The sequence below is a fragment of the Danio rerio genome, chromosome 16, assembly GCF_052040795.2.
Source record: "Danio rerio strain M-AB ecotype USA chromosome 16, GRCz13ab, whole genome shotgun sequence".
Lineage (NCBI taxonomy): Eukaryota > Metazoa > Chordata > Actinopteri > Cypriniformes > Danionidae > Danio > Danio rerio.
In genome coordinates this window covers 58,180,001-58,207,498 of record NC_141036.1, presented here as the reverse complement: position 1 = coordinate 58,207,498, position 27,498 = coordinate 58,180,001, and the positions used below count along the sequence as shown (strand labels likewise).

At 37.6% G+C, this 27,498-nt stretch overlaps 2 protein-coding genes across 42 annotated transcripts in view; one reads left to right on the top strand and one right to left on the bottom strand.

The window, feature by feature from the left end:
* Window positions 1-27,498, bottom strand: part of fabp10a (fatty acid binding protein 10a, liver basic) — a 141,764-nt gene that overhangs the window by 70,783 nt on the left and 43,483 nt on the right. The window lies entirely within an intron of this gene.
* Window positions 1-27,498, top strand: part of ubr5 (ubiquitin protein ligase E3 component n-recognin 5) — a 107,480-nt gene that overhangs the window by 66,176 nt on the left and 13,806 nt on the right. For 12 of the 41 annotated variants that reach the window (XM_087285281.1, XM_087285279.1, XM_087285283.1 and 9 more), the window contains 14 exons: window positions 456-567; window positions 3,471-3,602; window positions 5,494-5,751; window positions 7,574-7,842; window positions 11,063-11,274; window positions 11,506-11,739; window positions 12,418-12,491; window positions 13,878-14,050; window positions 15,499-15,612; window positions 18,227-18,444; window positions 20,701-20,821; window positions 23,730-24,075; window positions 26,016-26,103; window positions 27,187-27,331. In XM_087285281.1, coding sequence (XP_087141407.1) covers window positions 456-567; window positions 3,471-3,602; window positions 5,494-5,751; window positions 7,574-7,842; window positions 11,063-11,274; window positions 11,506-11,739; window positions 12,418-12,491; window positions 13,878-14,050; window positions 15,499-15,612; window positions 18,227-18,444; window positions 20,701-20,821; window positions 23,730-24,075; window positions 26,016-26,103; window positions 27,187-27,331 — 2,496 coding nt within the window. Of the gene's footprint in view, window positions 1-455; window positions 1,602-2,098; window positions 3,260-3,470; window positions 3,603-5,493; window positions 5,752-7,573; window positions 7,843-11,062; window positions 11,275-11,505; window positions 11,740-12,417; window positions 12,492-13,877; window positions 14,051-15,498; window positions 15,613-18,226; window positions 18,445-20,700; window positions 20,822-23,729; window positions 24,076-26,015; window positions 26,104-27,153; window positions 27,332-27,498 lie in introns of those variants that run through there. The other 29 variants (XM_087285284.1, XM_087285282.1, XM_087285280.1 and 26 more) reach the window with 5 other exon arrangements.

The following is a 27,498-nucleotide window of genomic DNA, read 5'->3' as shown; positions in this document are numbered from 1 at the left end:
TAGAAAGCATCGTCAATGCACCGAGATATCGAATTGAATTTAATCGATGGCATGATAATCGTTACCGAACCGTGAGACCAGTGTAGGTTCACACCTATTAACAACTGTTATTAACAACTGTTTATTAAGTGAATGGTTGGATACTGATTAGAACTTGAAGTGGTGATGATGTCTTAAAATATCCTGAGAAGGTCTTAAAGTATTGAAATTACTTTTAGGATTCCTACCCTAAATAAAAGGACACCTTTTCATTTATTGTAAATGATATAAATATGTATATAGTTCTTGTACATTGTACATAATATTTTGTAAAAAAAAAAAAAAAAAAAAAAAACTGAAAATCAAGTGTAATTAAAATCAAAATTGTACATCAAATCCAATTGTGAGTTGATCAAAGAGTTCCATCCCTGGTCAGTATTGATTTGAATTGCTACCTGGAATGTTTACCTGTACAGGTGGAGGTGGTGGAGGGTGTTGCAGGTGAGGAGGATCACCATGATGACCAGGAGGAGCAGGGAGAGGAGAACGCAGAGGCTGAAGGACAGCATGACGAGCACGATGAGGATGGTAAAACACACCATCGGTTATTAATAAAGAGGTTGAAAATATCTCTTTCATTTAATGGACCAACATTATTGTCATTCATTCATTTTCCTTCGGTTTAGTCTCTTTATTCATCAGGGGTTGCCACAGAGGAAAGAACCGCCATCTTATCTAGCATATGTTTTACACAAATGCCCTTCAGCCACAATGCATCACTGGGAAACATCCATACACACTCATACACACACACTCATACACTACGACCAATGTAGTTTATTCAATTCCCCTATAGCGCATGTGTTTGGACTGTGAGGGAAACCGGAGCACCCGGAGGAAACCCACGCCAACACGGGGAGAACATACAAACTCCACACAGAAACGCCAACTGACCCAGCCGGGACTCGAACCAGCGACCTTCTTACTGTGAGGCAACAGTGCTAACCACTGAGCCACTGTGTCACCCCACCAACATTATTTCATAATAATCGTAATGTTTAGGGAATATCAAACAGCATACATTTTTTCTATTCAATCACACCTTATTTTTAAGTTCAATTCTTGATGTTAACAAACCATGAACTCTGTCTTTACCCTCAGTCCTCCATTCGCCTCAATTGACTCTTTATTAATAGTTAGTTAGATAAAGAGGTTATTTCAAAGAGGTAGTTCATGCAGAAATGAAATGAATGTACTCTCCTTTAATTATTCCAGATTAAGTATTTAAAAGAAGATGTTTTGTAGAAAACAGTGGCCACTGATAGTAGAAAACCTTTCAAAGTAGAAAAATACTATGGGTTTTTGTATGCTATGGAAAATTCTTCATTAGACAAAAAACGGGTGTAGAACAAGTGGAAACTGAGTCAATGGAATTTTTTGAGTCAACTATCCCTTTAAATTTAGGTATTGGGTTGGATTGGGCATGTAGAATAAGGTCATACAGAAAATGTACTTTATAGCTTTAGTTTGATGCCCATATTAAGAAAATGTCCAAGACTATAAAGACACATTTAAATCATATGATATGACCATATATATCTCTTAAAGCAGCGCAAATGTTTGTGCATGCTATGATATTATCACGTATGTCTTATTGTGCAATAATCTGGCATCAAGCAACCCAGTCAGTTGTTAAGCCTGTAATGTCTCTTTACAAACAAACTTTAAAAGTAATGGATCAGAAACCAATAAGATGGCACCATTGTCAAATTCTTAAAAAAAATCATTTAAAGTTTTAGTTTTTAAAAACCACGTTTAAGGGCCTACTCACACTATGCCATCCGTACCGTGCCCAGGCCCGTTTCCCGGATCGTTTGAGAAGTGTGAGTGCGCTGAATCGGGCTCAAGCACGGTTCACTTGGCCGGCCCTGGCCCGGTTGGAAGAGGTGTGCCTGAGCGCGGTTCACTTGGGCTTTGGCACGGTACGCTTGTGTGTGAGTGCAAAACGCGCCAAAGCCCGAAACTGAAAGCGAAACGTGACTTTTAAGGGACTGTTTCATATGGATTTATTAATCATTCTTACTGTTCAGTGAACGCAAACTGCCGTAGTTTATTAAAGACGAGAACCCCTCACTGTACGTCAGCTGTGCCGCTTCAGCAGACCTCCTCATTCCTGCAGCACGAGGGCTTTATGATTGTTTATGAGCGCCAAACGTGGCGGATCTGTTTGGCGAAATATCTGACTGCGTGTCACCGTATCCTTAAGGACTGTTTGGCGAAATATTTGACTGCGTGTCACTGCATTTTAAACGACTGAAACGATATAACTAGAGAAATCTCTACTGTGCTGCTGAGTGAGAGAGCGCTTCTCACTGAACAGCGCAGCAGCGATGACGTAAGCGTGCCGAAGTCCATTTGTGGTGTTAGTGCGGGCCGTCGGGGGAGATGGGAGGTGGGTTCGAGGCCCGGTTCGAGGCAACTGTACCTAGAGTGAGTATGGCCTAAGTGTATACATGGTCTTGCTTCTAAAGTAGTCTGTGAGTTGATACATAAATTCAGTAGTGATGGGGTGAAGACTAGAGGGACAGTAAGTGGGAATTGTAGAATCCGCAGATGCATAACCGCTGTGGGTCAGTCACCCTTTTCTGTAAAAGGTTCACATCTATTGAATGCCATGCCTGTTCATTTAAAGTTACAATCAGAACTCCCAGTTTTTTCTGTAAAGCTGAAAGAATAGTTGAAATCTTTACAGCAATGTGAGCATTAAGTATTATTTCACGTTGGTCCCGTTTACATTTCTCTTTATGCAGATTGACTTGCATTTTATGTTTGTGGCTCTGTATATATTGCACATGTTTACTGTATTGTGTTTTATTCTTGATTGTTTTTATTTTTTTTATGTAAAGCCTAATGAGGGGCGAGGGCTGCAAATTAGCCTAATGCTATATGCCCTATGTACGCAACATCGGTTATCTTCGTATAACAATGTCAAGTGTATTGTCCCTGTAAAATAAACAAGCAAAAAAAAAATACTAATTCGGCCAATATGTTGTTATTAGACATGTTAATTATCCACTAGTTTTTACAGTGTTACCTTGTATGTATATGCTATACCATGCATACATGCACATTATTTGACAAATCAGAATGCAGTATGTAAATAATTGGCATTTGATTTCGTTTTAATATCCGTTATATTTTTACTATTATATATTACAATTATAAAGTATGTGTTTTTATTTTTTTTATATCAGGCACAATTTTTGGGACATGTTTGGAATATACTATTTTGTAATAGACTAAACTAGAATAAAAATATTGAGTGATGAGGACGAAAATAATCCTTACATGTCATTGATTTTCCTGCTGTGCTTTTTAGCTATATAATCTTACAGGATGGTGCGTTTTGTTGTCCTTTTGTCCTGCTGCCAACAATTTTGTTTTCTATAAAGGAGTCGCAGTGTTGCTAATCTTTTCTCCTCTTCTTCTAGGGAGCGACATGGAGCTGGATTTATTGGCTGCCGCTGAGACCGAGAGTGACAGTGAGAGTAACCATAGCAACCAGGACAATGCAAGTGGCCGCAGGAGTGTTGTGACGGCAGCCACTGCTGGATCTGAAGCAGGTGCTGTAATTTGACTGGCAGAATTGCAGTGATTACTTTAGTTGTGCTGGCCCCCTTGTTTTCCCCCACATTTCTGCTGGGTATACAGTAACCTAAAATTGATTTAGAAAAAAAAACCTAATTCATCAACATTGCACTGATTCTTTTGCTCTTATATTAGACACACTTGGTTTTTTAAATTAAGTAAAACTAGTGAAACTAGAAGCTCTAGAAAACGTATATATATATTTTTTAGCTGTAGTATTTAAAAAGTGATTTGTTTATTAATGTGGAAAGGGACCAGCGTACATTAATCAGCACTTATAGAACTCTAAATGCACCAAACGTCGTCTGTAGCCTAACATTTAAATTTGTAACTTTAAGAAGTTAAAATTGTTCGGATGTTTATTCATTCATTCATTTTCTTTTCTGCTTAGTCCCTTTATTAATCAGGGGTCGCTACAGCAGAATAAACCGCCAACTTTTCCGACACATGTATTTATAAAGCGGATGCCCTTCCAGCTGCAACCCAACACTGGAAAACACCCATACACTCTTACATTCACACGCATACACTATGGTTTATTCAATTCCTCTATAGTGCATGTCTTTGGGCTGTGGGGTAAACCGGAGCTCCTGGAGGAAACTCACGCCAACACGGGCAGAACATGCAAACTCCACAAAGAAATGTTAACTGACCCAGCCGGGGCTCGAATCAGCAACCTTCTTGAGGCGATCGTGCTACCCACTGCGCCACCGTTCTGCCCTCGGATGTTTATACTAAAAAAATTTTTTTTAAAACACGAAACACACCATTGGTAACTGTTTTGTTCATTTTATTTATTTAAAAGTGTATTATTTGAACAAATTACAGAGTTTTTGCATATAGTAAACTTGAGATATAATGGAAAACTTTCTTAATTGTATACCCATTGCCATTTATTATGCAATTTATATACATAGTTATATTTCTTTATTTAAATTATTTATTGTTTTGCTTTTTCTTAAAAAGAAATCTCTGAGCTGTTTTATCTACACCTTTTGATTAAGCAGTGGAAAGACCAAATGCATGGACATTAGGTTACTGCTTCACAATGCAGGAATTTTAAAATGATTATAAATTTAAAATGAAAGATGTTTTAAGATGCGAGTAAATGGCGTTTAAACGGCGAGTAAATAAATGTAATTTAATGTTGGGCTTGGGACAAACTTGCCACCATAGATTATTTTTGGAATACTATTCTCTAGAATATATATATATATATATATATATATATATATATATATATATATATATATATATATATATATATATATATATATATATATACAACAATATATGCTATAACAATATATGCTATAACAAATAGCATCCAATATAATGTTATGGAGTATTTAAATATTTAATTTGCCACACTTTGGCTTAAAAAAGGTGCAAGAACCCTATGTACAGATAAGTGTCCTAAAATAAAGCATGCATGTACATTTTTTTTTCTTGAGAGGCTTTTTTATTTTGGCTAGAATAAAAGCAGTTAAAAAAAAAAGTTTTTAATTTTTTTTAAAGCTATTTTAAGGTCAATATTATTAGCCCCCTTAAGCAATATTTGTTTTGAATTGTCTACAGAACAAACCACTGTTATACAATGACTTGCCTAATTACCCTAACTTTACCCTAATTAACCTAGTTAATCCTTTAAATGTCACTTTAAGCTGAATACTAGTGTCTTGAAGAATATCTAGTCTAATATTATGTGCTGTAATCATGGCAAAGAGAAAAGAAATCAGTTATTAAAACTATGTTTAGAAATGTTAAGAAAAATATTCCCTACCTTAAACAGAAATTGGGGGAAAACAATAAAGGGGGGCTAATAGTTCTGACTTCAACTGTATATTTTCTACCTCTTTTCTGAAGGTGCCAGCAGTGTTCCTGCTTTCTTCTCCGAGGACGACTCCCAGTCGAATGACTCCAGCGACTCGGACAGCAGCAGCAGCCAGAGTGATGATGTGGATCAGGAGACGTTTCTGCTGGACGAGCCTCTTGAGAGAACCACCGGCTCAGCACATGCTAACAGTGCAGCCCAGGCCCCACGCTCCATGCAGTGGGCTGTTCGCACTACACCCAGCCAGCGCTCTGGAGGTGGCGCCCCATCCAGCTCGTCCGCTCCTGCTGGTCAGTGTCCAGAATAACACAAGTTGCAAAAGTCACAACAGCAAGTCCCAGAAGGGGTCCGTTCTTCATAGGTGGATTACTCCGTTAGCTGGATTTGGTTATTGACGATTTGACATGATCCAGGATTGTTTCGTTTTTCAAAACTGATCCGAGAGTTGTTGTCATAGCAACAGTTCTGGTAGCTCAAACCTGGTCGGAAGCAGGTTCAATTCATATAAACAGGATTAGATCGGGTCAGTTCAAGCAAAGATAATGCAGAAAGTATGTGCCGAATTCTGATATTTTCTTACAGTAGTAGTTATATACACTTGGGAAAATATTAAATATTTTTAAACTATATATAAAGTTATAGTTATTAATAAAATAAATAAAGTTTTATATATTAATAAAACTTTTGCAATCTGCACCCCTGATGAAAATGATAGTACAAAGACTGCCACCTGGTGGTCCAAAGAGAAAACTTGTTGATATGAACTTTTTTAGGTCGCTTTAGTACAATTTGTTTATGATAATAGACATGCACTGTGTGACTTTTTAAAAGCAATAATACATTTATGCAGTCATAAACATGTTTTGACAGTTTATATGACGGTGATTTGATGCTTTATAAAAGTTGCAGACGCCTTTACCAATATCAAAATGCTTTTGTAAACATATTTTTTACACCTTTTTAAAAAAACGGCTACTATAATACTACTATGGGTACTATAATAAGGAACATCTCTTGACAAATGAAAGGGCCAATCATGCAGCCCACAACAAGGTGTAAAGTCATTGCGTATAATATTTAACAAACCGTTTCCTATGAATTTGATGTAATTTTGTTCACATGGATAATTGAATATTAATCAGATGATGTCATTACGCTGCTGTGCCGTCAGCCTGATCATGATTTCGAGGATCGATAGATCTGTCCTTCACAACACACTCAGTTCAGTTCATCCAGACATTCTAATCTGATTCGCCAACTTGTTTAAAGAACCAAATTAGCCAGAGATCAGTTATCAAGATCAAAAGATCCAGGATCTACCAAATCATCTTAGATCATTTAAGCGAGCTACAAAGAACAGACCCCAGGTCAAAAATGCAGTTGCATTGTATAAGTTGCATTCAAACAATTATGTGAGAAATGGTAAATATTTCCAAGTCAAGTAATTTTTATTTTTATAGGATTTTAATACAGTGTAGATTGTAAAACAGATTGTTAACAAAGAAAACAGGAGTTTCTCGAACATAAAATAAACACTATAGCTCTTTAGACTTTTTTTTAATTGTCTCTACAGCTTTTTAGAAATCGTAATGATATTATTAGTGTAAAAATGATAATTAAAAATATTAATGCACTGTGAACAAACATGAATAGTTAAAATCTGTTTTAATTAACCTTAACACTAAAAATCAGTAAATACTCTTAGGAATACATTGCTTATTCATTGCCTATTATTAGAAATTAAATGAAATAAAAAGTAGTTTTAAGTATTGTTTCGTAATTTAATCCAAGAAAATATATGTTTTGCGAAATTACAGTCGGCCACTTGCTTGACTTGACTTGTTTGCTTATTTTACTTTACCTTGTCACACTCGCAGTTTGATTTATTGCTAAATAACCAATAAGAGTGCTCTCTTCAGCCAACGGCCAATGGTTGTTTGACATCCTAAACCATCAGCTTGGCGTTTCCTGTCCCTAAGTTTACCAACTGTGACAATTTCCGATGCTAAGAAACCCAGAAACGTGAAGTGTGCATTTTAGTCTATGCCCAAAAGGGTGTCTGTCAGTTAAGGGGTTAAATATTAATGTCATTAATTATGATCTATCTTCCAGCGAGCTCCACTGGCCTCATCTACATCGACCCGTCAAACCTGCGCCGCAGCAGCGCCATCAGCACCAGCGCAGCCGCTGCCGCAGCAGCACTAGAGGCCAGTAACTCCAGCAGTTATCTGACGTCCGCCAGCAGCCTGGCTCGAGCATACAGCATCGTCATCCGCCAGATCTCTGACCTCATGAGTCTCATTCCCAAATACAACCACCTGGTCTACTCGCAGTACCCCGCTGCTGTCAAACTCACCTATCAGGATGCTGTCAATCTGCAGGTGAGCCTGTCTGTTTACGCCAGCGTTTCATCAGTGCGCTGCACGTTTTTGGATGATTATTATTTGTAATCACTTTTGATGTTTGTTTTTATGTGACAGTAAGTTAAAGAAAATTTGTGTAAACAATATTAGAAAGGTTGTAAAGGTTCTAAAGCTTTTTAGCTTGGGCAAAGAGTCATTGCTTCCAAAATAAAAGTTTTGACGTGTGTGTATTATATTGAATATGCATATGTTACGCACACATGCATACAAACAAAACAATACAAAACAATTTTGTTACATATATATTTACTTTTAGATGTAGTTTATATCATATACATATATTTTATCTAAATAAATATAAACATTTTCTCAAATATATGCATGCATGTGTTTATATATACAAAAATATACTCAACACACACATACACATATACAGGGTTCAACACTAATGATTTTTTCCACTTGCCCGATCAGGCCGGTGGTTCTGATTTTTACTTGCCCTGCCAAAATTTTCGCTGGCCCCACCAAAAAAAGAAGTTAAAACACATTTTATATGATGTCAAATGCCAAATATAATTGTATACATACACTTTTTATTCAGCATAATTTTTCTTTTAATACAACTGACAATTAAACAAAAAAATACAGTTGTGGTGAAACTAAATTTGGGGGAGGAAAAAAAATCATACATAATTCAGGGCTCAACAATAAGGACTGCCCGATGGCACGAGGCCACCGTGTGAGATGCTCGGGAAAGTAGACAGGATTGTTACTGGCCCGATTGGGCCACTGATGCCCTGTCACTAAAGTTTAATTTGCCTGTGACTACTTGTCCATGTTTTGTAGAGTGGTGTTTTGTACAGTTTGACGTCAGTTTGGTAGGCAAGCCATCTTTTGTTTTGCAATAAAATGCCTGCACATTTTGCTGCTTTTGTTTGCAAAACACTTTGAATTTTGCTCATTGTACATTTATTAACAGTTTTTAAATATTTAAATTCTAGATTTACAAACATTTTGACACATTTTTCAGTTTTTTAATTTGTGGCTAAGAAATAGCTATTAACAATTTTTTTTTGGTAGGGACAGTGAAAACATTGGCAGGGCAAGTAAAAATCTGAACCACTGGTCCGATCGGGCCAGTAGGAAAAATCCTTAGCGTTGAACCCTGTCATAATGTTAGAGAAAATGTGCATTTTAATTTTGACATCCACAGACATAGTCACCTAATATATGTCAGAGAGGGTAGATTTTCTCCTACATAGCCTCATTTTAGTTGTCAAATTTTGTAAAAATCTATTAAATTAGTAGAGGTGTGAACCTATACTGGTCTCACGGTTCGGTTACAATTATCCTGCCATCGATTCGGGTTCAATTCGATATCTCGGTAAATCATGGTGTATTGCAATGCTTTCCATATAGTGTTATATTTTGGGGGGAGGCTATAACAAGCTGTCTGTATAAACACACGCACATAGGCACACAGCACCACACTGTCTCTCTTTCATACACATACAGCAACCAAAATAAACACACACACACACACACATGCGCGCGCTCTCGATCGAAAGCGATATTGTGAGACCGCCCACTCCTGTTAAAATTACACCAGAGTTACCGACCGCTCCCGTGCTGTATTCAGAAAATTATTCCCGCGCCTCATGAAATCTGGCCAGGTCCCGCGAAAATGCAAAGGTACAGGTGCAGGAATGCAGACCTGCATTCAGAAGTATCGTTGTAACAGCCGAGAGAAAAAGAGAGGGGAGGAAAAGTACACTTTCATTCCCTCAATCGCAGAGAAAAAGGGGCTTCTGCTGTAAGTGTAAAAAAACACACACGCACTGAAATTGTGCACAGTTTCTGCGTTTTTAAGTAGTTGGCACCTGGAGTGTTGTACATATCCGCACTCACCTCCCTCGCGAGAGAGCGCATATGAGATCAGTAAATAATAACCGGTTTTGATTTTTACTGAACCGATACCGAATTATCTGCGTCTGCATCATGGTGCACAGAGGAAACAATTAATTTTGACACCCCTGTAAATAAGTCAATCTATTAAAAAAACTTTGGCTAGAATTCTGCATTACAGGCTTAAATTATAGAGAGAAAATACAGATGAACCGAGACTGCTGTCTGATCATGAAGCTGATCAATGTACATTTTTCCTTCAAGGTGTCAGTGCAGAAATGAACAAAACAACAGGCCTAACACAACATATTATAAGATTAAAATAAGGAAAAATTATCAGATGGTAATTTCGGTCAATTTTCCTAAAGGATAAACAGCACTCTAATATTTCAGCATGCTTTCACTTTCGTATATGACATGAAACCACATTTGCCAGTAGAAATGACTTTTCCTTCTACTCATAATTCTCTCTTCATAAAGCTGTATATGGCTATTACACAACCATAATACACTGTGATATAGCCTAGTTCGTTAGTTCGTTTTGCTTTCTCACTACAATCGATTTGCAAATGTGTTTGGATTCACATATGCCAAACCATCTGCGATAACTTTGCAAACGAGACTTCCGAAATAAACATCTAGGTGTGAAAGCATCCTAAAGGGCGTCACACACCGGATGCGACACGGCTCGCACATGACAGTTGAAAGTATCGCACACCAGACGCGCACATTGGCATGCTATTTAAAATGAAACTATTCCGATGAAGGTCTGTGGTATGGCAGACATATGAACAGTGTCCTGAGTTGTGGCTGGGCTCCGGTGTGTGTACCCTGATAGAAACCTATGTTTAGAATTCTGAAATGCATTGCGCTGCGTGGTGCGACGCTAAGTGTCGCTTCTTTTGTGTGACTCCCTTAAGACTGTATTGACAAACAGTCACAGCCAAATTAAACTTTAGTGACAAGGCAGGACTGGCCTGATCAGGCCAGTAACAATCCTGTCAACTGTCCTGAGCGTCTCACGCTGGCTCTGGGCCATCAGGCAGCCCTTATTGTCGAGCCCTGATATATTATGTCAAAAAAAAAAAACTTAATTGTGATTAACTTTTGCCCAGGACTAGTGTATTTATATCTGTTAGATAAGCATTTCATTGTAGAATTGGCAGAATTGTAGAAATGCTGGATTAAGATCGTTTTGTGAGTCAAATCAAGATCACGATTGATTATTCGTGCAGCCCTACACTAAAGATTTCCACCCCCACTGCTTTTACACTAACAAACCCACATTGCAATTATGAAAAAATAATATTAACAGCAACCTGTGATTTTACAGAACTTTGTGGAGGACAAGTTGATTCCCACCTGGAACTGGATGGTGTCCATCATGGACTCCACTGAAGCGCAGCTGCGTTACGGCTCGGCTCTGTCTTCAGCCGGGGATCCTGGTCATCCCAGCCACCCGCTACACGCATCCCAGCACGCCGGCCGCAGAGAGCGCATGACCGCTCGAGAGGAGGCCAGTCTGCGCACTCTAGAAGGACGAAGGTAAGACTTTTGAGCTGCATTTACCAGGGTTTCAACGCTTCTTGAAAGTACTTGATTGTCAGACATCTGAATTCAAGACCTGGAAAGTTCTTAAAGTCCACAAAAATCTGCAACTGTTTTTTTATTTACTTCCCGCTACTTTTGTTTCATTAAAATTTTAAAATATTCATGAATGGTTACATTTCTATTGTTCCTGCTGTCAATTCGGCATTTTTATTTTGTGTGTTTCAGGCGTGCTGCTACGCTTCTGACGGCTCGTCAGGGCATGATGTCTGCGCGAGGAGATTTCCTGAACTACGCTCTGTCTCTGATGCGTTCCCATAATGACGAGCATTCAGACGTTCTGCCTGTGTTAGATGTCTGTTCGCTCAAACACGTGGCTTACGTCTTCCAGGCGCTCATCTACTGGATTAAAGCCATGAATCTGCAGACCACGCTCGACACCACTCAGATTGACAGGAAGAGGTAAACTGCAAATTCAGCTAATGTTTAAATTATAATTTTTTTATTGTAATTTTGTGCTTTTTATTTTTTTATTACAGATTTTTTTTTTTTTTTATAAAATTTTGGTTTAATATAATCGCAACACTGATATTTAAGGTTTATGTATTGTTTTTCTTTAACATGGTTTAAAATGTGATATAATATTATTAATTTGTTGACTTGTTTTATTATTTTTCTTTTTTTATTTCTGATTTATTTTTATTTTTTTATAAAATTTTGGTTTAATATAATCGCAATTATTATTACTATTATTATTATATTATTAATTTGTTGACTTATTTTATTTTATAAGTTGATATATAACATTTTCAAACTATGGTTATTTAAAGACAAAAATACAAAAATTAAGTGACTAAATGCATATTAGTTTTTATTTGTTTATTTTATTTTTTATTTTTTAAACTATTTAATTTTATTAGTAAAATACAAAAAAAAAAAAAACTGGTATTTTATTTTATGTATGGATTTATTTTTGTTCCTAAAATGTTTTTTTTTCCTTCTTCTTCTTGTAAGTGGATTGAAAGTGTTCATTCATTTTATGGTCATATTCATTAATATCTGAGTGGTTGTCCAGCTGTAGTTTGAGTCATCTGAAATAATTATTCTAATATTTGTACATCTGTCTCTGTTGTGTTTCAGGAATCGTGAGCTGCTGGAGCTCGGTCTGGACAATGAAGACTCTGAGCACGAGAACGATGAGGACACCAATCAGAGTGAGTTCAGCTTTAAGATGCTTCTATTAGCGTGTAGCATGTTCACTATCAGTTTATGTCAGTTAAATAATCTGAAAAAGAAAAAATTTAACAGTTTTGTCTCAAACTTCTGGTCAGAGAGTTTGCTAAAGCCCCATACAAAGAACTTTTTACTGGTCTAATTATTGTTTCTTATATTTATTTCTTACAAACCTTTCATAGGGGTAGTCAGGTAAATAATTGTCTTGTTCTTCATTCCCACCCTTCTGAATTGAGTTCCGATGTTTCCTCACAAGTCAAGAGTCTTTAGTTGTGCGTCTTGCATTCTGTATTCAGTAAATATACTGCAAGGTAAAATGTTCTCAGTGTCAACGGTTAACCTGAAGTGATGATTAGGTTTTAAAATGCGTGCAAAGAGTCTTTAAAAAGTCTTAAGAGAGCTGTGATTCCTATATTTTTCATGTACTAGCAGATTAGGGATGTTCTCTTCTAGTACATCCTATCAATCACTCTTGTCCTACCTAACAAAAACACCGTTTAGGACAGGGGTCTCAAACTCAATTTACCTGGGGGCCGCAGGAGGCAAAGTCTGGGTGAGGCTGGGCCGCATAAGGGATTTCACAAAAAAAAGTCCTCAAATGTCATTATTAACAGTTTTAATTATTTCTTCTGAACATGAAGTGTCCTGAACATTAATAGAACATTGAGTGAAGATTATGAACAGTTCTTCTGAACATGGCATCTTTTGCCTACTTCTTGCTGCCAGAGACTTGACAGCGCTTCTTCTCACAAATCTGAACCACATTTGGCTTTAGAGCGAAAGCAGTTGAGACCCTCAGTATGGCTTGAAGATGATCATCATTAAGTCTAGACCTGTCTAGACTCACTCAAAACTTCCATTCCCTCACCTAAAAAAAAAGGCGTATATATGTATAAATAAAACACCCCCACCCCACTCCAGTCACATCAGTCTGTACCAGTCTGTATCTACCTATAATATATATAAGATGCAGGCTGTAGCTAGGTAGGTGGCAGGCTGCAGATAGGTAGCTAAGTGGCAGGCAGGGGCGGGAACAGCTTACCTTGGTTCTGGCCGGCGCGACTTCCCGCCCGTCACAGCGTCTAACAAAGGCCTTTGAGATTGAGGAGTTTGAGACCCCTGGATTAGGAGATAACGCTCGTCCTAAACTGTAAAAACTGCCATATTTTGATACAGCATTGCAGAACAAAATATCCTAATACTATTGTGTATGAATGTTTTCTTACACCCCTGATGTTCACAAAAGCTGAGGTGAATTTCACAGGTCAGATGGTGATGTATAACAGCATATGTGGCTCATGTCAGGTGTTTGCAGAGCTGTTTTTCTGCAGTCTGATCAAGACTCTGTGTTACTGGCGTCTCCATAGGCTCTACACTGCAGGATAAGGACGAGGAGCCCGTGCCTGCAGAGACTGGACAACACCATCCGTTTTTCCGCCGCTCGGACTCCATGACCTTCCTGGGGTGCATCCCTCCAAACCCTTTTGAAGTTCCTCTAGCAGAGGCCATTCCTCTGGCTGACCAGCCGCATCTCCTGCAGGTCAGTCACCGCCTCTATTAGAGGTCTCGCTGGGTTAACGCTGAAGCTCATTGGCCCAAATCAGCTCTGTGATTGGTTATTCAGCAGCAAATCAGAGCACGTGTGTGATGTAATGCAGTGACGTAACAAGTAAACAATTCTATGAATGAATTTTTATACACATATAATTTTTTTATACATTTCTATAATGAGATTTCTACACCGAGAGCACTTATAGATGCTCTTAAAATTAAAAGTTCTCTTGTTGAATTGTGTTAATTATCGTTTAGTAAACTGCAAAATCATATCTAATGTTTTTAATATATTATTTTATATACTGGTTTCCACCCTCAATATCAGCACCTATACGAAGCCAGACCCAGATCCATCAGACCTTTTAGAATTCGAATGAAAACTCACTTGGAGATGCTGGATATTAATCTGGATATAATAACAGTGATGCATATATGCCCTATACCACCATCTCAAATGCTCTTGAATAAAACGTGTTACCGTGATGTACATATGTACAAATATGTAATGTCCAAAAAAAGCCTTTTTAGAGGTGTTTTGACAGTTCAGAGCCACCATACAAGTGAACAGCTAAATACAGACAGTACGTTTTACTTCAGAAAATGCCACATGGATTCATCTTATTTGGCGTTTTAGATTCTTTTGAACACATGTAGCTGCTGCTTGTCAATCAGACAACGCTTCTGTGTACGTTCTTGCTGTCAATTGTGGAAAAAATGATCAATGAAAAGTTTATGATAAACCGCTGTGAGTTTCACTCAACTCAAACACAGTGCATAATATAATGAGAATGTGCGGCGAGTCGAGAGCCCCTAGATTCAGTGACCGGCGCAGCTCTCCCCGTGCTTCAAATTGAATACAATCTTACATCAACACATGGCAAGCAATGCATTGATAATAAAAAATAATCATATTAGATTACAAACAACCCAACGAGTTGTTTAGCACGTAATATTTATCCTGAGGTGATTTAAACCAAAATACACAATGACACTCAAAGATATCTACAATGATGAGGAACATGGTTACTTACTGAGTTATTAATGCACAGCAATACCACATGAGGAAAGGACGGACTTTGAAGGAATAAACTGTGTGAGGAGAGCTCCATTATAGTGCACTGGACATGTCTGAACGTGTTCCGCCCATGCATGCGCAAGGCAGGCAGTTCTGTACAATTACGTAATTTATCGGCTTAAAGATAGCGGCCTAATTTAGACATCGGATAACGATAACGTTAATTTTAAAAATAGCGTTTATTGGACTATATCGTGCATCCCTAAAATATATATATTGAATTATGAAGTTGCTATTTTGCAGCATGTTTTTATCTATATTGATCATGCTATTTAATAGCCATATGTAACACATTAGAGGTGTTTTTGGGATCAGTCCAGATGGTTGAGTTTAACACTGCTGTTCTTCCTCTTCATCAGCCCAATGCCAGAAAGGAGGATTTGTTTGGACGGCCTAGTCAAGGTCTATATTCGTCCTCATATATGGCCAGTAAAGGCCTCACCGATCTGACTGTGGACATGAATTGCTTGCAGGTAAACATGATCGTCGTACTAGTGCTGTAGTAGATGGTGCCATTTCTAGGTTAATTTGCCTTAAAGTCCCTCATTCATCATCTCTTTCAGTCATTCATTTAATAGATTTTTTTGTACTTAATTTATTTAAATTTTAAATAAATATTTTTTTGTTTGTTAATTCACTTAATTTTATATATTTAAATGTTTAAATGTTATTATTATAAATATATAAGTTTAAATTAATATATTGCATAAACAGAAGTGCATCAGTAATATAATAAACTTTATGCTTTTCTGAACAGCTCTCAACAAAGAATTTTATACACACAAATGTTGCCTTTCAGTCTGTTGCATTCTATTATTTATTTTCATTTTCATATATATATATATATATATATATATATATATATATATATATATATATATATATATAAAACTAAATAAATATATAACTAAATAAATATAAACAAATAAATATATAAAACATGAATACATCAGTTTAAATAATAGTACAGTGGTCCCTTGTTAGTCGCAGGAGTTACATTCTTAAAAGAACCCGCAAAAGGCGAAATCTGCGAAGTAGTCCGCTTTATTTTTCACAATTATTCTGGATGTTTTAAGGCTGTAAAACCGTTTACTACACACTTTATACACTTTTCTCAGACAGACATGTACATTTTCACACTTTTCTCTCTTGTTTAAACACTCAAAGTTCAAAATTAAGTCCTGTATTATAGAATGAAAGCAAAGATCAAAACATGTCGTCAGGCGCAAACATTCATGGCTGTCAATAGAAGGTTCATAAGGGGTTTTAGCTTTTGTGTGAATAATGGTAATCTAGCGTAAGGTTTTTTTAAAATCCTGCTGTCACTGATTCACAAAACTAAAGCAGACTCCATCCTTAAGGGGGGTTGCACACCGGATGCTCTGCGCACAGGACGCGCACATTTGCATGTTATTTAAAATAAAACTATTCAGATGGCGCTATGGACGCTGTTAATATTTCTGTCGCACCACAGAGTCTTAGCTGGGCACTGCAGACAGCGGCACCGGTGTGCATACCCTGATATAAACCCATGTTTACAATTCTAAAATGCATGGCACGTCGTCCCCTTTTACGATGGTCCTGCTGCGGACGGTTACAACACTTGATGCATCGTTGTTGAAACTCTCACTGCTAGCGAGGCAAGCTGAACGCATTCTGTACCCTGCAAGAGACACGAAGGAAATTGATTGACAATGGTCTACAGACTAAAAAAAGTGTGAAACTGCAAAGCCGTGAAAAGTGAACAGTTTTATTTGATTTAGTGATTGATTTATAAACAAATGCATTTGTTTTATAAGTGTTTTAGCACTTGCTAATTCTCAACACCTGTCCACAGGAGGCTTGACAAAATAGACAAAATGAAGATATAATAAATGCATATACTCAACGTTATAATTCGTTACATAAAATTACTGAAGGCAAAAGCAAAGGCGACACGATCCAACAAACTAATAGTAGACTATTTGTGCAAACACTGCTGTTTTGTTTTCAACCACTTTTTAAGAACACTACTGAAAATATTTATATTACTTTCTGATTTTAGGCTAACAGGTAAATAATTTCGCAGTTTGGCTCCCTTCACAGAAAAAAAAGATTGAGCAAACGAGGAACTAGACCAGGGGTGGGCAATCTCGGTCCTGGAGGGCCTGTGTCCTGCACAGTTTAGCTCCAACCCTATGTAAACAGACCTCCCTATAAAGTTCAAGGCTGCGTCCGAAACCGCCTACTACTCAGTAGGTGCTGCATTTGAATTTAAACGTACTACTCTGCCATTAGAAAAGAACGTTCTATACAATATGAATGTGAAAAGTATGAATGGAATTCGGACGTACTACATCCGCCATTTTGTCATGGTCATGTGACCTACCTGCACACTTCAGAACGTCGCCGGAAGTAGTAAGTCATCCGGGTACTTCTCGCATACTGATTTTCGAATTCTATGAATTCGGACACACTACTCGGCTCGCATACTGATTTTAGCGTACTATATAGTATGGAAGTATGCGTTTTCGGACGCAGGTCAAGTGATCTTGAAGACACTGATTAGTTTGTTCAGGTGTGTTTGACTAGTGTTGGAACTAAACTCTGCAGGGACACCGGCCCTCGAGGATCAAGTTTGCCCATCCCTGCACTAGACAGTCACCATTAGCAGTTGCTCATATGACTCTGAGAGGTTTGATGCCTACTAATTAGATCAGAACACCGCATTGGAACATGATTATTTAAACATATAAAAAAACAACTATCAAAACTAATAAGGTTATGTTTACATAAAACATCACAATGATTTTTAACTGTGTTAAAGCCAGGGACCACTGTTAAAAATTCCACAACAATTATTATAATGTTAAACTTTTTTCACCAGACAAATTATAGATGAAAACAAATACATTTATTTTGTAATTAATAAATAATGCATGTACATAATGACTGAAATGCATGCATAATCTTATAAATGTGTTTATTGCGAAACCCTTCCCCATAAAACAATAATTGCTTAGTTCTGCTAGTGAAGCTTTTCGGCACATACAGAGAGCAATAGAACGTAATTTTGCAATATTTTATTACGGATAATTCTCATCCCAGATTCTACCCACAAAGATGTCGTATTCGGCGAACATGAAGAACGTGATGAGTATGGAGTCCCGGCAGAGGGGTGGCGAGGAGCAGCCAGTGGCGGAGCAGGAGATGGATGTGTCTAAACCCGGCCCTTCACCACACGATCTGGCGGCCCAGTTAAAGAGCAGCCTGCTGGCAGAGATTGGCCTGACTGAGAGTGATGGCCCACCGCTGCCCACGTTTATGTGAGTCAGGTCATTCATGAAATTATTAAAGTGTTAGTTTACACAAATAATGAATATCATTATTATTATTAATTGCACATCCTCATGTTGTTTGATGCCCTGAGACTTTCATTTATCTTTAGACAACAAATTAGGGTCTTTTAGATGAAATTTGAGAGCTCTCTCTTTCTCCAAAGACCGCAAAGGTCCTGAGATTCTCAAAGTCAAGAAAAGGAATAAAAAATGTCAGAACAGTCCAAATGACGTCAGTGGTTCAACTGCAGTCTTTGAAGGCTCCAAGAGAACTTGTGTAGCAAAAAACTAAAGTGTTAAATTTAATATTATTAATATTAATTGCTCATCCTCCTGTTGTTCAATCCCCTGAGACCTTGGTTCATCTTTAGGAAACAAAGCTTATTTGTGGAATTATTGAAGTATTAGTTTACTCAAAAAAATTATCTTATTATTATTATTAATTGCTCATTATCAATAATCACATCAGTGTTTCCTCTAGGATTTTTTTCCAGCTGTGGCCGCAGGCCTTTTTTTTTTTTTACACAGATCTACCAACTACCTGTGGCGTTATTTCAATGACAAATGTCGTGAGCGCAGTATTAGATCTCTTTGCTCAGTATTCGGATCTCTTTGCTTGAGCGCCAATTTCCTCGTGCTCGTTCACGAAACTTCTTGCACACCCCTCAAGTATAAGCCGCTTCAAGAGCACGCAGATCTTCCTGTGCGCTCTCAAATAAACACTGCTGAAGTGCGATTTAGTGCGCTTATGTAACGAGTATGTCTCCAGCATTTATTAGATTTGCTAGGAATATTTCTGAATGTCTCTAATAGACCTACAAAGCGATATTAATGCGTCGTGAAGTAAAATGAAACTCCTAACATACATCGTGCTTGCTGGCCTCACCCATCACGCACCTGTCAGTCAGTCAGCACGTCACCGTAAAGGGTTAAACAAATGACACACAGCACTACTACAGTTACAGAAAAGTTTGCGCTGTTTATTACGTTTTGGTGCGATTATCACCCGCTATTAAAAAAAAAAGTTTTGAATGAGAAGCTGTAATGTAGCCGTGGCGGGATGAATTTTGGCCTGGCGCCCCGCCATGGAAGAATGAAAGTAGCAGAAACCATGCATCACCATTTATTGGTGTTAGTTTACCCAAAAAATGATGATGATAATGATTATAATTATTATTAATAATTGTTCATCCTCCTGTCGTCCAATTTCGTGAGACTTTCATTCATCTTCGGAAAACAAAGCTCATTCATGGAATAATTGAAGTATTAGTTTACCCAAAGCATGAAAATTCTTATTGGTTATTGCTCATCCTCATGTCGTCCAATCCCCTGAGACCTTTCTTCAATTCCCTTAAATCTTTTTTATCTTTAGAAAACAAATGAAAATATTTAAGATGACGTCTGAAAGCTCTCTCTTATCCTCATAGACAGCAAAAGTCCCAAGATGAAGTAAAAAAAAAGGAATATAAAATGTCAAAACAGTCCATAGTTTAGTGGTTCTCCTCCAATAATACAAAACTCCAAGAACACTTGTGCAGCAAAAAACTGTAAAAACAACTAACAGCTTAGGGTGCATGCCTACTATGGGCAATATGATGCTTGTGTCATGCTATTTAACAAGTCTTGTGTACATTCAGTTGGATACTTATATTAATTTATTTTTGATCAAAGTTAATGATCGTTCAACGATTCCTACTTCTCTGAATGAGTGCAAGTTTGAGCTATGAGCTACGGCTACAGTAGCACTGCACATATTTCTGGCATAAACTCAAAACATAGAGAAAGATACTGGACGCAGTGGAACATTGAACACCCATTGGTAACTAGCATTTTGGAAGAGTGATTCATACAGGCATAACGCAGACGTATAAATGCTCACATTGACGTCGGCTGTTTGTGTACAGTTAACTCCCAATGCAAAAGTTAATGGCAAACATGTCTTAGTATTAAACGCACATCATAATCTGACACTGGAGAAAAGACGAACAAAAAGGCAAACAAAGTCATATAGAGTTGTTGGAGCTTCGTTTGATTACAGTTAAAGCACTGAAGATGCATTGCCTGTTTGGACTGATTGCTTTTCTGGGCTTTAAGCATCTCGGGACCCTTGCTGTCTTAGGATGAAGAGCTCTCTGATTTCATCTAAAATCTAGATCTCATGGGATTGAGAGCTTTTAAATGTTAAAATTCTTTAGATTTGATGAGTTACTCCAATATTGACGTTTCTCCTTTCTTCTCCTTCAGTCCACACTGTAGTTTTATGGGGATGGTGATCTCTCATGACATGCTGCTGGGCCGCTGGCGGCTTTCTCTGGAGCTGTTTGGCCGTGTTTTCATGGAGGACGTTGGAGCAGAACCAGGATCTGTGAGTATTGTCTTTATTCAATTCAATAGAATTCACCTTGATTTGTATAGCGCTTTTACGATGTAGATTGTGTCAAAGCAGCTTCACATAAAAGATAGTAAATTGAAACAGTGTAGTTCAGTTTTTAAAGTTCAAGTTTAGTTTAGCTCAGTTCAGTGTGGTTTAATAATCACTACTGAGTGTCTAAACACTGAAGAGAAAATTCATCGATGCACAGCTCCACAGATCCCGAACCATGCAAGCTAGTTGTGACAGCGGCGAGGAAAAACTTCAATTTGCAAAAGTGAAGAAAAAAAAACCCATCGAGAGAACCAGGCTCAGATGGGCACGACCATTTCTCCACTGGCCAAACATCTTGTGCAGAGCTGCAGTCTAAGTGCCTTATTTAGAGAACAAGATTTAAAATGGACTTATTTTATTATCAAATGAAGGTCACACTTTACAGTAACAGTTAACTTTGTTCTGTTATTCAATGTATTTACTAACATGGAAAATATGCGTTGTGATATTGTTCTTGAACATTGCAATTACGATACGTCTTGTAATATGATTTCCCTACATAAGTGCTGGTTTTATTAGATATATTTTTAAGTCGTGCATTTATGTATTGATCATATATTATTCTGCTCTAAATAAATCTAATTTATGCTTAAAAAACACTATTTCAAGGTGCAAACATTGACAAAACACTGAATGAGTGCAAACCTCAGCAGATAGTCTGTATCCTATGTCCGCATATAGAGACAGTACTGTCCTGTTTTATTGGTCAAAGTTGTATAAACAACCTCTGCACCACACATACTTGGCACGAAAAAAAAATCAGGGTATTGCAGCTGTCTGTGATACAGATGTTACATATTCTTTATCCGTGATATATCAATGTATTGTGCAGACCTTATTTCAACATTTACAATCTAATGCATTGTTAAAAAATTAATTTGTGCTTGTTAGCATTAGCTAATGCACTGTTAACAAGCACTAACGATGAATAACTGTGGGTTTATCATTTAATTTAAAAAAAATAGATAAATGCTGGAATGTTTTGTTTGTTCATGTTAGTAAATTCATTAACTCATTGGACCTTAAATGTTATCAAATAAATAATTTTTTAATCAATTTTAATAAATATTTTATAGGTTCTGTTTATTTTTTTGTTTAATGCCAAATAAAAATTTGTTTATTTTTTATATAAAGGTGCAGTGTGTAAGTGGTTGAACTAGGTATTGCTCTCCTAGATCAAAACAAATGGAAGCGCAGGTTGCCAGATTGGGGACAGGAGCGAGTGATTTAAACTGTATTCTAAGTAAAAGCAACGGCACGCGATAGAAGGAATATTTTCCATATTAAAATAAGTTTTAATTAGTTAATTAATAACCTCAAGTGAAACTAAATCTCTAAATTTGGAGTTCGTATGATACTGTCACCGAAGGTCGCATTTCGGTCACGGACGCATGCTTTCAGAGCCTTTCTGAATGAATAAATAAAATACGCTGCTATCCGCCAAGGCAGTCTGGGGTGCTGAAATATAATTGACTAAACTGGCATTTGACAGATTAAAAGAACATAAACAAAGACAGATGTTCTGGCAAGTAACGCCCATTTTTCAAAGCAGAATACCTGACGTCACCATTGTTTTTCAGACACGCAAGAATGTTCACTGAGCATGTTTCTTAAATATCTGCAAACATATTATGGGTTTTTTATGCTTTAGAAAAGTCAAAAACTTACTGCACCTTTATTTTTTTTATAGTTGAATAGTTGTTTCAAACATATCATTAGATTTTTAATCATGTTATATAAATTTTTTTATTTATTTATTTCATAGTTGAAGGCAATAGGTGTGCCCCAAATTGCATTCTTATGCACTATTCTTTGATTCTACGCCTTTTTGTAGTATTAATAGAGTAAGTAGTGCATTCACATTGAAATACTCTTTTCGTTCTAAAAATAAGTGCATTTAAAATACCCACATGATGCACTTAATCAACCGTTAAAAATAACTGTGTAATGTTGGACACTTGCAGTCAACGGCAGCAGCTGTTAGCTGAACGGGGTGGAGGTAGCAGGCACAGACTTTGGGTTACTTTTTATTTTGAATTGTGAAAGCAAAATTCTCCTATGAGAGTGATTATGTAACTCCTGATGGTAAATATGGTTTTACTATTGCCGGCAATTCTCACATGGTCGCCCACTGAACCTAAGCAGAGCTGTGCCTATTCAGTTCCTGGATGGGAGACCACATGGGAAAGCTAGGTTGCTGCCAGAAGTGGTGTTAGTGAGGCCAGCAGGGGGCGCTCGACCTGCAGTCTGTGTGAGTCGTAATGCCCCAGTATAGTGAAGGAGACTCTATACTGCTCAGTGAGTGCCGTCCTTTGGATGAGACGTTAAACCGATACCCCGACTCAATGTGGTCGTTAAAAATCCCAGGATGCTCTTCGAACAAGAGTAGGGGTTTAACCCCAGCTTGCTGGCCAAATCTGCTCTCTGGCCTCTGTCTATCATAACCTCCTAACCATTCCCATATCATAACCGTCTCCTCTTCACCAATCAGCTGGTGTATGGTTTGCGGTCTGGCACAATATGGCTGCCGTATGGTTGAGTTTCCAGAAAATAGCTATGGAAATGTAAGGAATTATTATTATACTTATGGCAGCTACTATTTTGTAGCTTGGTCATATATATCAGTAATCTGGCAACTGCCAAACGTCATCTGGGAAACTTGAATTTCCACTTAGTAATCCCTATTGGGATGACACTAACTTTACATACTGTGTCGAGTGGGTAAGTGCATAGTGTATAAGATGCCATTTGAGACGCAGTGTGAAGCTAAACCAGAATATGTAACCACCAGCAGTGTTTGCACGATTCATACTCTTTAATAAATGTTTGGCTTTCGTGTGCGTTGCAGATCCTGACAGAGCTGGGGGGTTTTGAGGTAAAGGAGTCCAAGTTTCGTCGTGAGATGGAGAAGCTGCGTAACCTTCAGTCGCGTGATCTGGCCCTGGAGGTGGACCGAGACCGTGAGCAGCTCATCCAGCAGACCATGCGGCAGCTGAACGCTCACTTCGGCCGCCGCTGTACCACCACACCCATGGCCGTGCACCGCGTAAAGGTGACATTCAAGGATGAGCCTGGAGAGGGCAGTGGTGTCGCTCGCAGCTTCTACACCGCCATCGCTCAGGCCTTCTTGTCCAACGACAAGCTGCCCAATCTGGACTGCGTGCAGAGCGTCAGCAAGGGGATGCAGGCTAGCAGTACGTATCGTTTTCCTTATGTTGTATTTCCCCCCACCCAAGACTTCAAGTAGGGCTGCACAATATATCGTTTTAGCATGGATGTGTGCATCCGCAGTAGTCACATTGCATAGATTGTGTTGTTGACTTCGCAGTGTACTTTAAACACTTATACAAACCATAAAGCATGCACTGCTTATATCACTTTTATATTTGCTTTAATCATCAATGCTTGTAGATTGTTTATAACAGTTTATGCATGATTCACTCCCCTGCAGAATTATCCTAATCAACCAAAATAAATACATTTGATAACACTTTAGGGATCAATTCTCATTATTAACTAGTTGCTTATTAGCATGCATGTCATTGAGATACTGGCTACTTATCACGCCCCATTCACACGGGGCTTCAGCGTCAACGCTTGACTGAAGGAGTGTCTAAAGTTGGGGCTAAAGCAATCGTCATAGCAGCGTCAGCCAATGAAATTCAGTCAGCAATAGGCCACTGTCTAGCTGGTGTATTTGCATACAGCGATCTGATTGGCTAACGCTTCTGTCGGCCCTTAAAAAATTTAAACTAGTCCCAACTTCTGCAGCGAGCAACGCCTCTAAAGCGGCACCGACGGATTCACAATGCAGTTCGGCAACGCCTGACGTCACCCATTCAAAGTGAATGGGAAGCTTTGACGCTGACGCCCCGTGTGAATGGGGTGTTAGTACTTATTCTACATTCCTAACCCAATACCTAAACTACAAGGCTCGAAATTGCGACCTCAAAATATATTTGGGAGTTATTTGTGCGAGTGCATAAAATTGGTGCTCTATGCGACCGGTTTTCACTGCAAAATGTTCACCACACACACAGATTTAGGAGACATTCACGCAGAATGCATCTTAGCACCTAAGACGCCAAACGCAGCGCTCAGGAATAGTTAAAACAGTCGTCATGCCGACTTGCTGCAGTAAACAAAGCGCGCAATGCTTGCCCCGCCTTCTAGCTCTTCTGATTGGTCCACTGCTATAGCACTGAATGCAAATGGATTGGTTATTATCAGCTATCAATCACTCAGTCGATGCCTTTCTTTAGATGACAGGGAGAGCTACAACCGCGAACATGTAAAGCACTGAAGATGAGAGAATGAAAACAACACTGACAGATTTAGTTAGAAAACATGTAAGTTTCAAAGAATGGTACGTCTGATCAGTGATCATGTGCGGAATGTCAATGCAGCATTTACACTTTTCCAAAAGTGGATAAAAGACTTCCAGCGTTTAAAGTCCGCTATGAAAATGATTAAAGCGTTCATCATAAAGCCGGTGTATTATTGTTATTCAAGTTTCATTCATGTTAAGCAGTGTGTTGTGCCGGTGGGCGCATGCAGATGTTGTTTTGTTTGTTTGTTAGATTGTTTAGTGTTTCAAATGCAGTAAATCGGTTAATATAACATTAAAACTTGTAGTAACGGTGCTTATAATTGGTGGGTGCGACTAAAAAGTTAGGAGCCCCAAGCAAAAATTTAAAGTTGGGAACATCAGTGCTACCAAGCAAAAAGGTTAATTTCAAGCCCTGAACTACCTTGATATTTATTTATAAGGAGAAAATTAGGAGTTTACTGAAGCAAAAGACGTATTTAATTGTTTGCTAATAGTGAATTGAAACTTTAAATAAAGTGTGGCTATAAATTCTTTCCAAATAGTGCAATTCAACCATCTGGTGAAATTTAATAGATACAGTATATAGCAATATATATTGCAGCAAAACAAAATATCAGTGTCACATTTTTCCAATATCGTGCAGCCTCTTACCGTAAAACATATTCGGTAACACCTTACAATCAGGTTTCATTAGTTAATGTATTTACTAACGTGAATAGAAAAATCTATTTGTATGGATTATTGTTGTTATATAGTTTTTTTCTTTGCTTGTATGTGATAATCATGTTTTCTGCGTATTTACAGATCTTATGCAGCGGCTGAGGAACCGAGATCGTGAGCGTGAGAGGAGGAGCGGAGGACTGAGAGCTGCATCCAGACGAGATCGTGACAGGTGACTGATTTTACCTGAACCCATAAATATTTTCTGACAAAATTATTAACGTTTTCTGGCAGTTTGTTTATTTAGTTGATATTTTCTAAATATTTTAATGATAAAGGCCCATCATATTATTTGTCTAGTGAGATAAGTTAATATAGGGAAATGTTTTATATACTATTATTTAAAATGAATGAATAAATACATAATTATACATGCACAATTATAATAAAATAACTATAAATGTTATAAAAAATTATACACATTTATAATTGTTTCCTAAAAATCCTAAATTCAGTCATTCATTTTCCTTCGGCTTAGTCCCTTTATCCATCAGGGGTCACCACTGCGGAATGAACCGCCAACTATTCCAGCATATGTTTTACACAGCAGATGCTCTTCCAGCTGCAACCCAGTACTGGGAAACATCCTTACATACATTCACACACACTCGCACACTACGGCCAATTTAGTTAGTCAATTCCCCTATAGCGCATGGTGGACTGTGGGGGAAACTCGACTTGGGACTCAAACCAGCAACATTCTTGCTGTGAGACGACAGTGCTAACCACTGAGCCACCTGTCGCATCATAAAATGCATCCTGAATTTTTTTGTGTTTATTTAATGATTTTAAATAATGGTATTTTTAACCTCCTTAAATAAAAATGTTTAGTTTAATATTATTTTCCATGCAAAAAAAGCAGAATTTTTAATATTCTATGCAGTCTTTTGAATTTTTATTATTTTAAGTAAGGGATTAAATAAAGATATTTTAAAATTTGTTTATTATTTTAAATGCATATTTTTAAACATCTTCCTGAAAAGCAAAAATGCATCATTAAAATATTGTAATATTTACAATATTACAATACTTATTATAAATCATTTTAAATGTGTTTTTCCATCCCCTAAATAATAAAACAATATATAATAATAATAATAATAATAATGTTATTATATAATGTTTTATAATATATAAAAAAAGCATAATATTCATGATAAATTATTTATTGTTTATTAATCAGATTGCTTTAACTCGCTTTACTTTTTGTGTCACACCACAGCCTAAAGAGACTTTTTGCTGTGTTTGACTGCAGGGACTCGCGGAGGCAGTTGTCCATCGACACCCGGCCGTTCAGACCTGCATCAGAAGGAAACCCCAGTGATGAGCCAGAACCGCTGCCGGCTCACAGACAGGCTCTGGGAGAGAGACTTTACCCACGAGTTCATGCCATGCAACCGGTACAGACAGCACAATCATATCTAGGCTATAGCCGGGGATCAAATTTTCTTGTTGCCATTTCAGTAGCTTATGGTAGACATGACTTGGAATAATAAACATGAGAAAATGGTCGAACTACTTGCTCTAAAAACAAGTGTGTTCATGACTATATATAGAAAGTGGAATA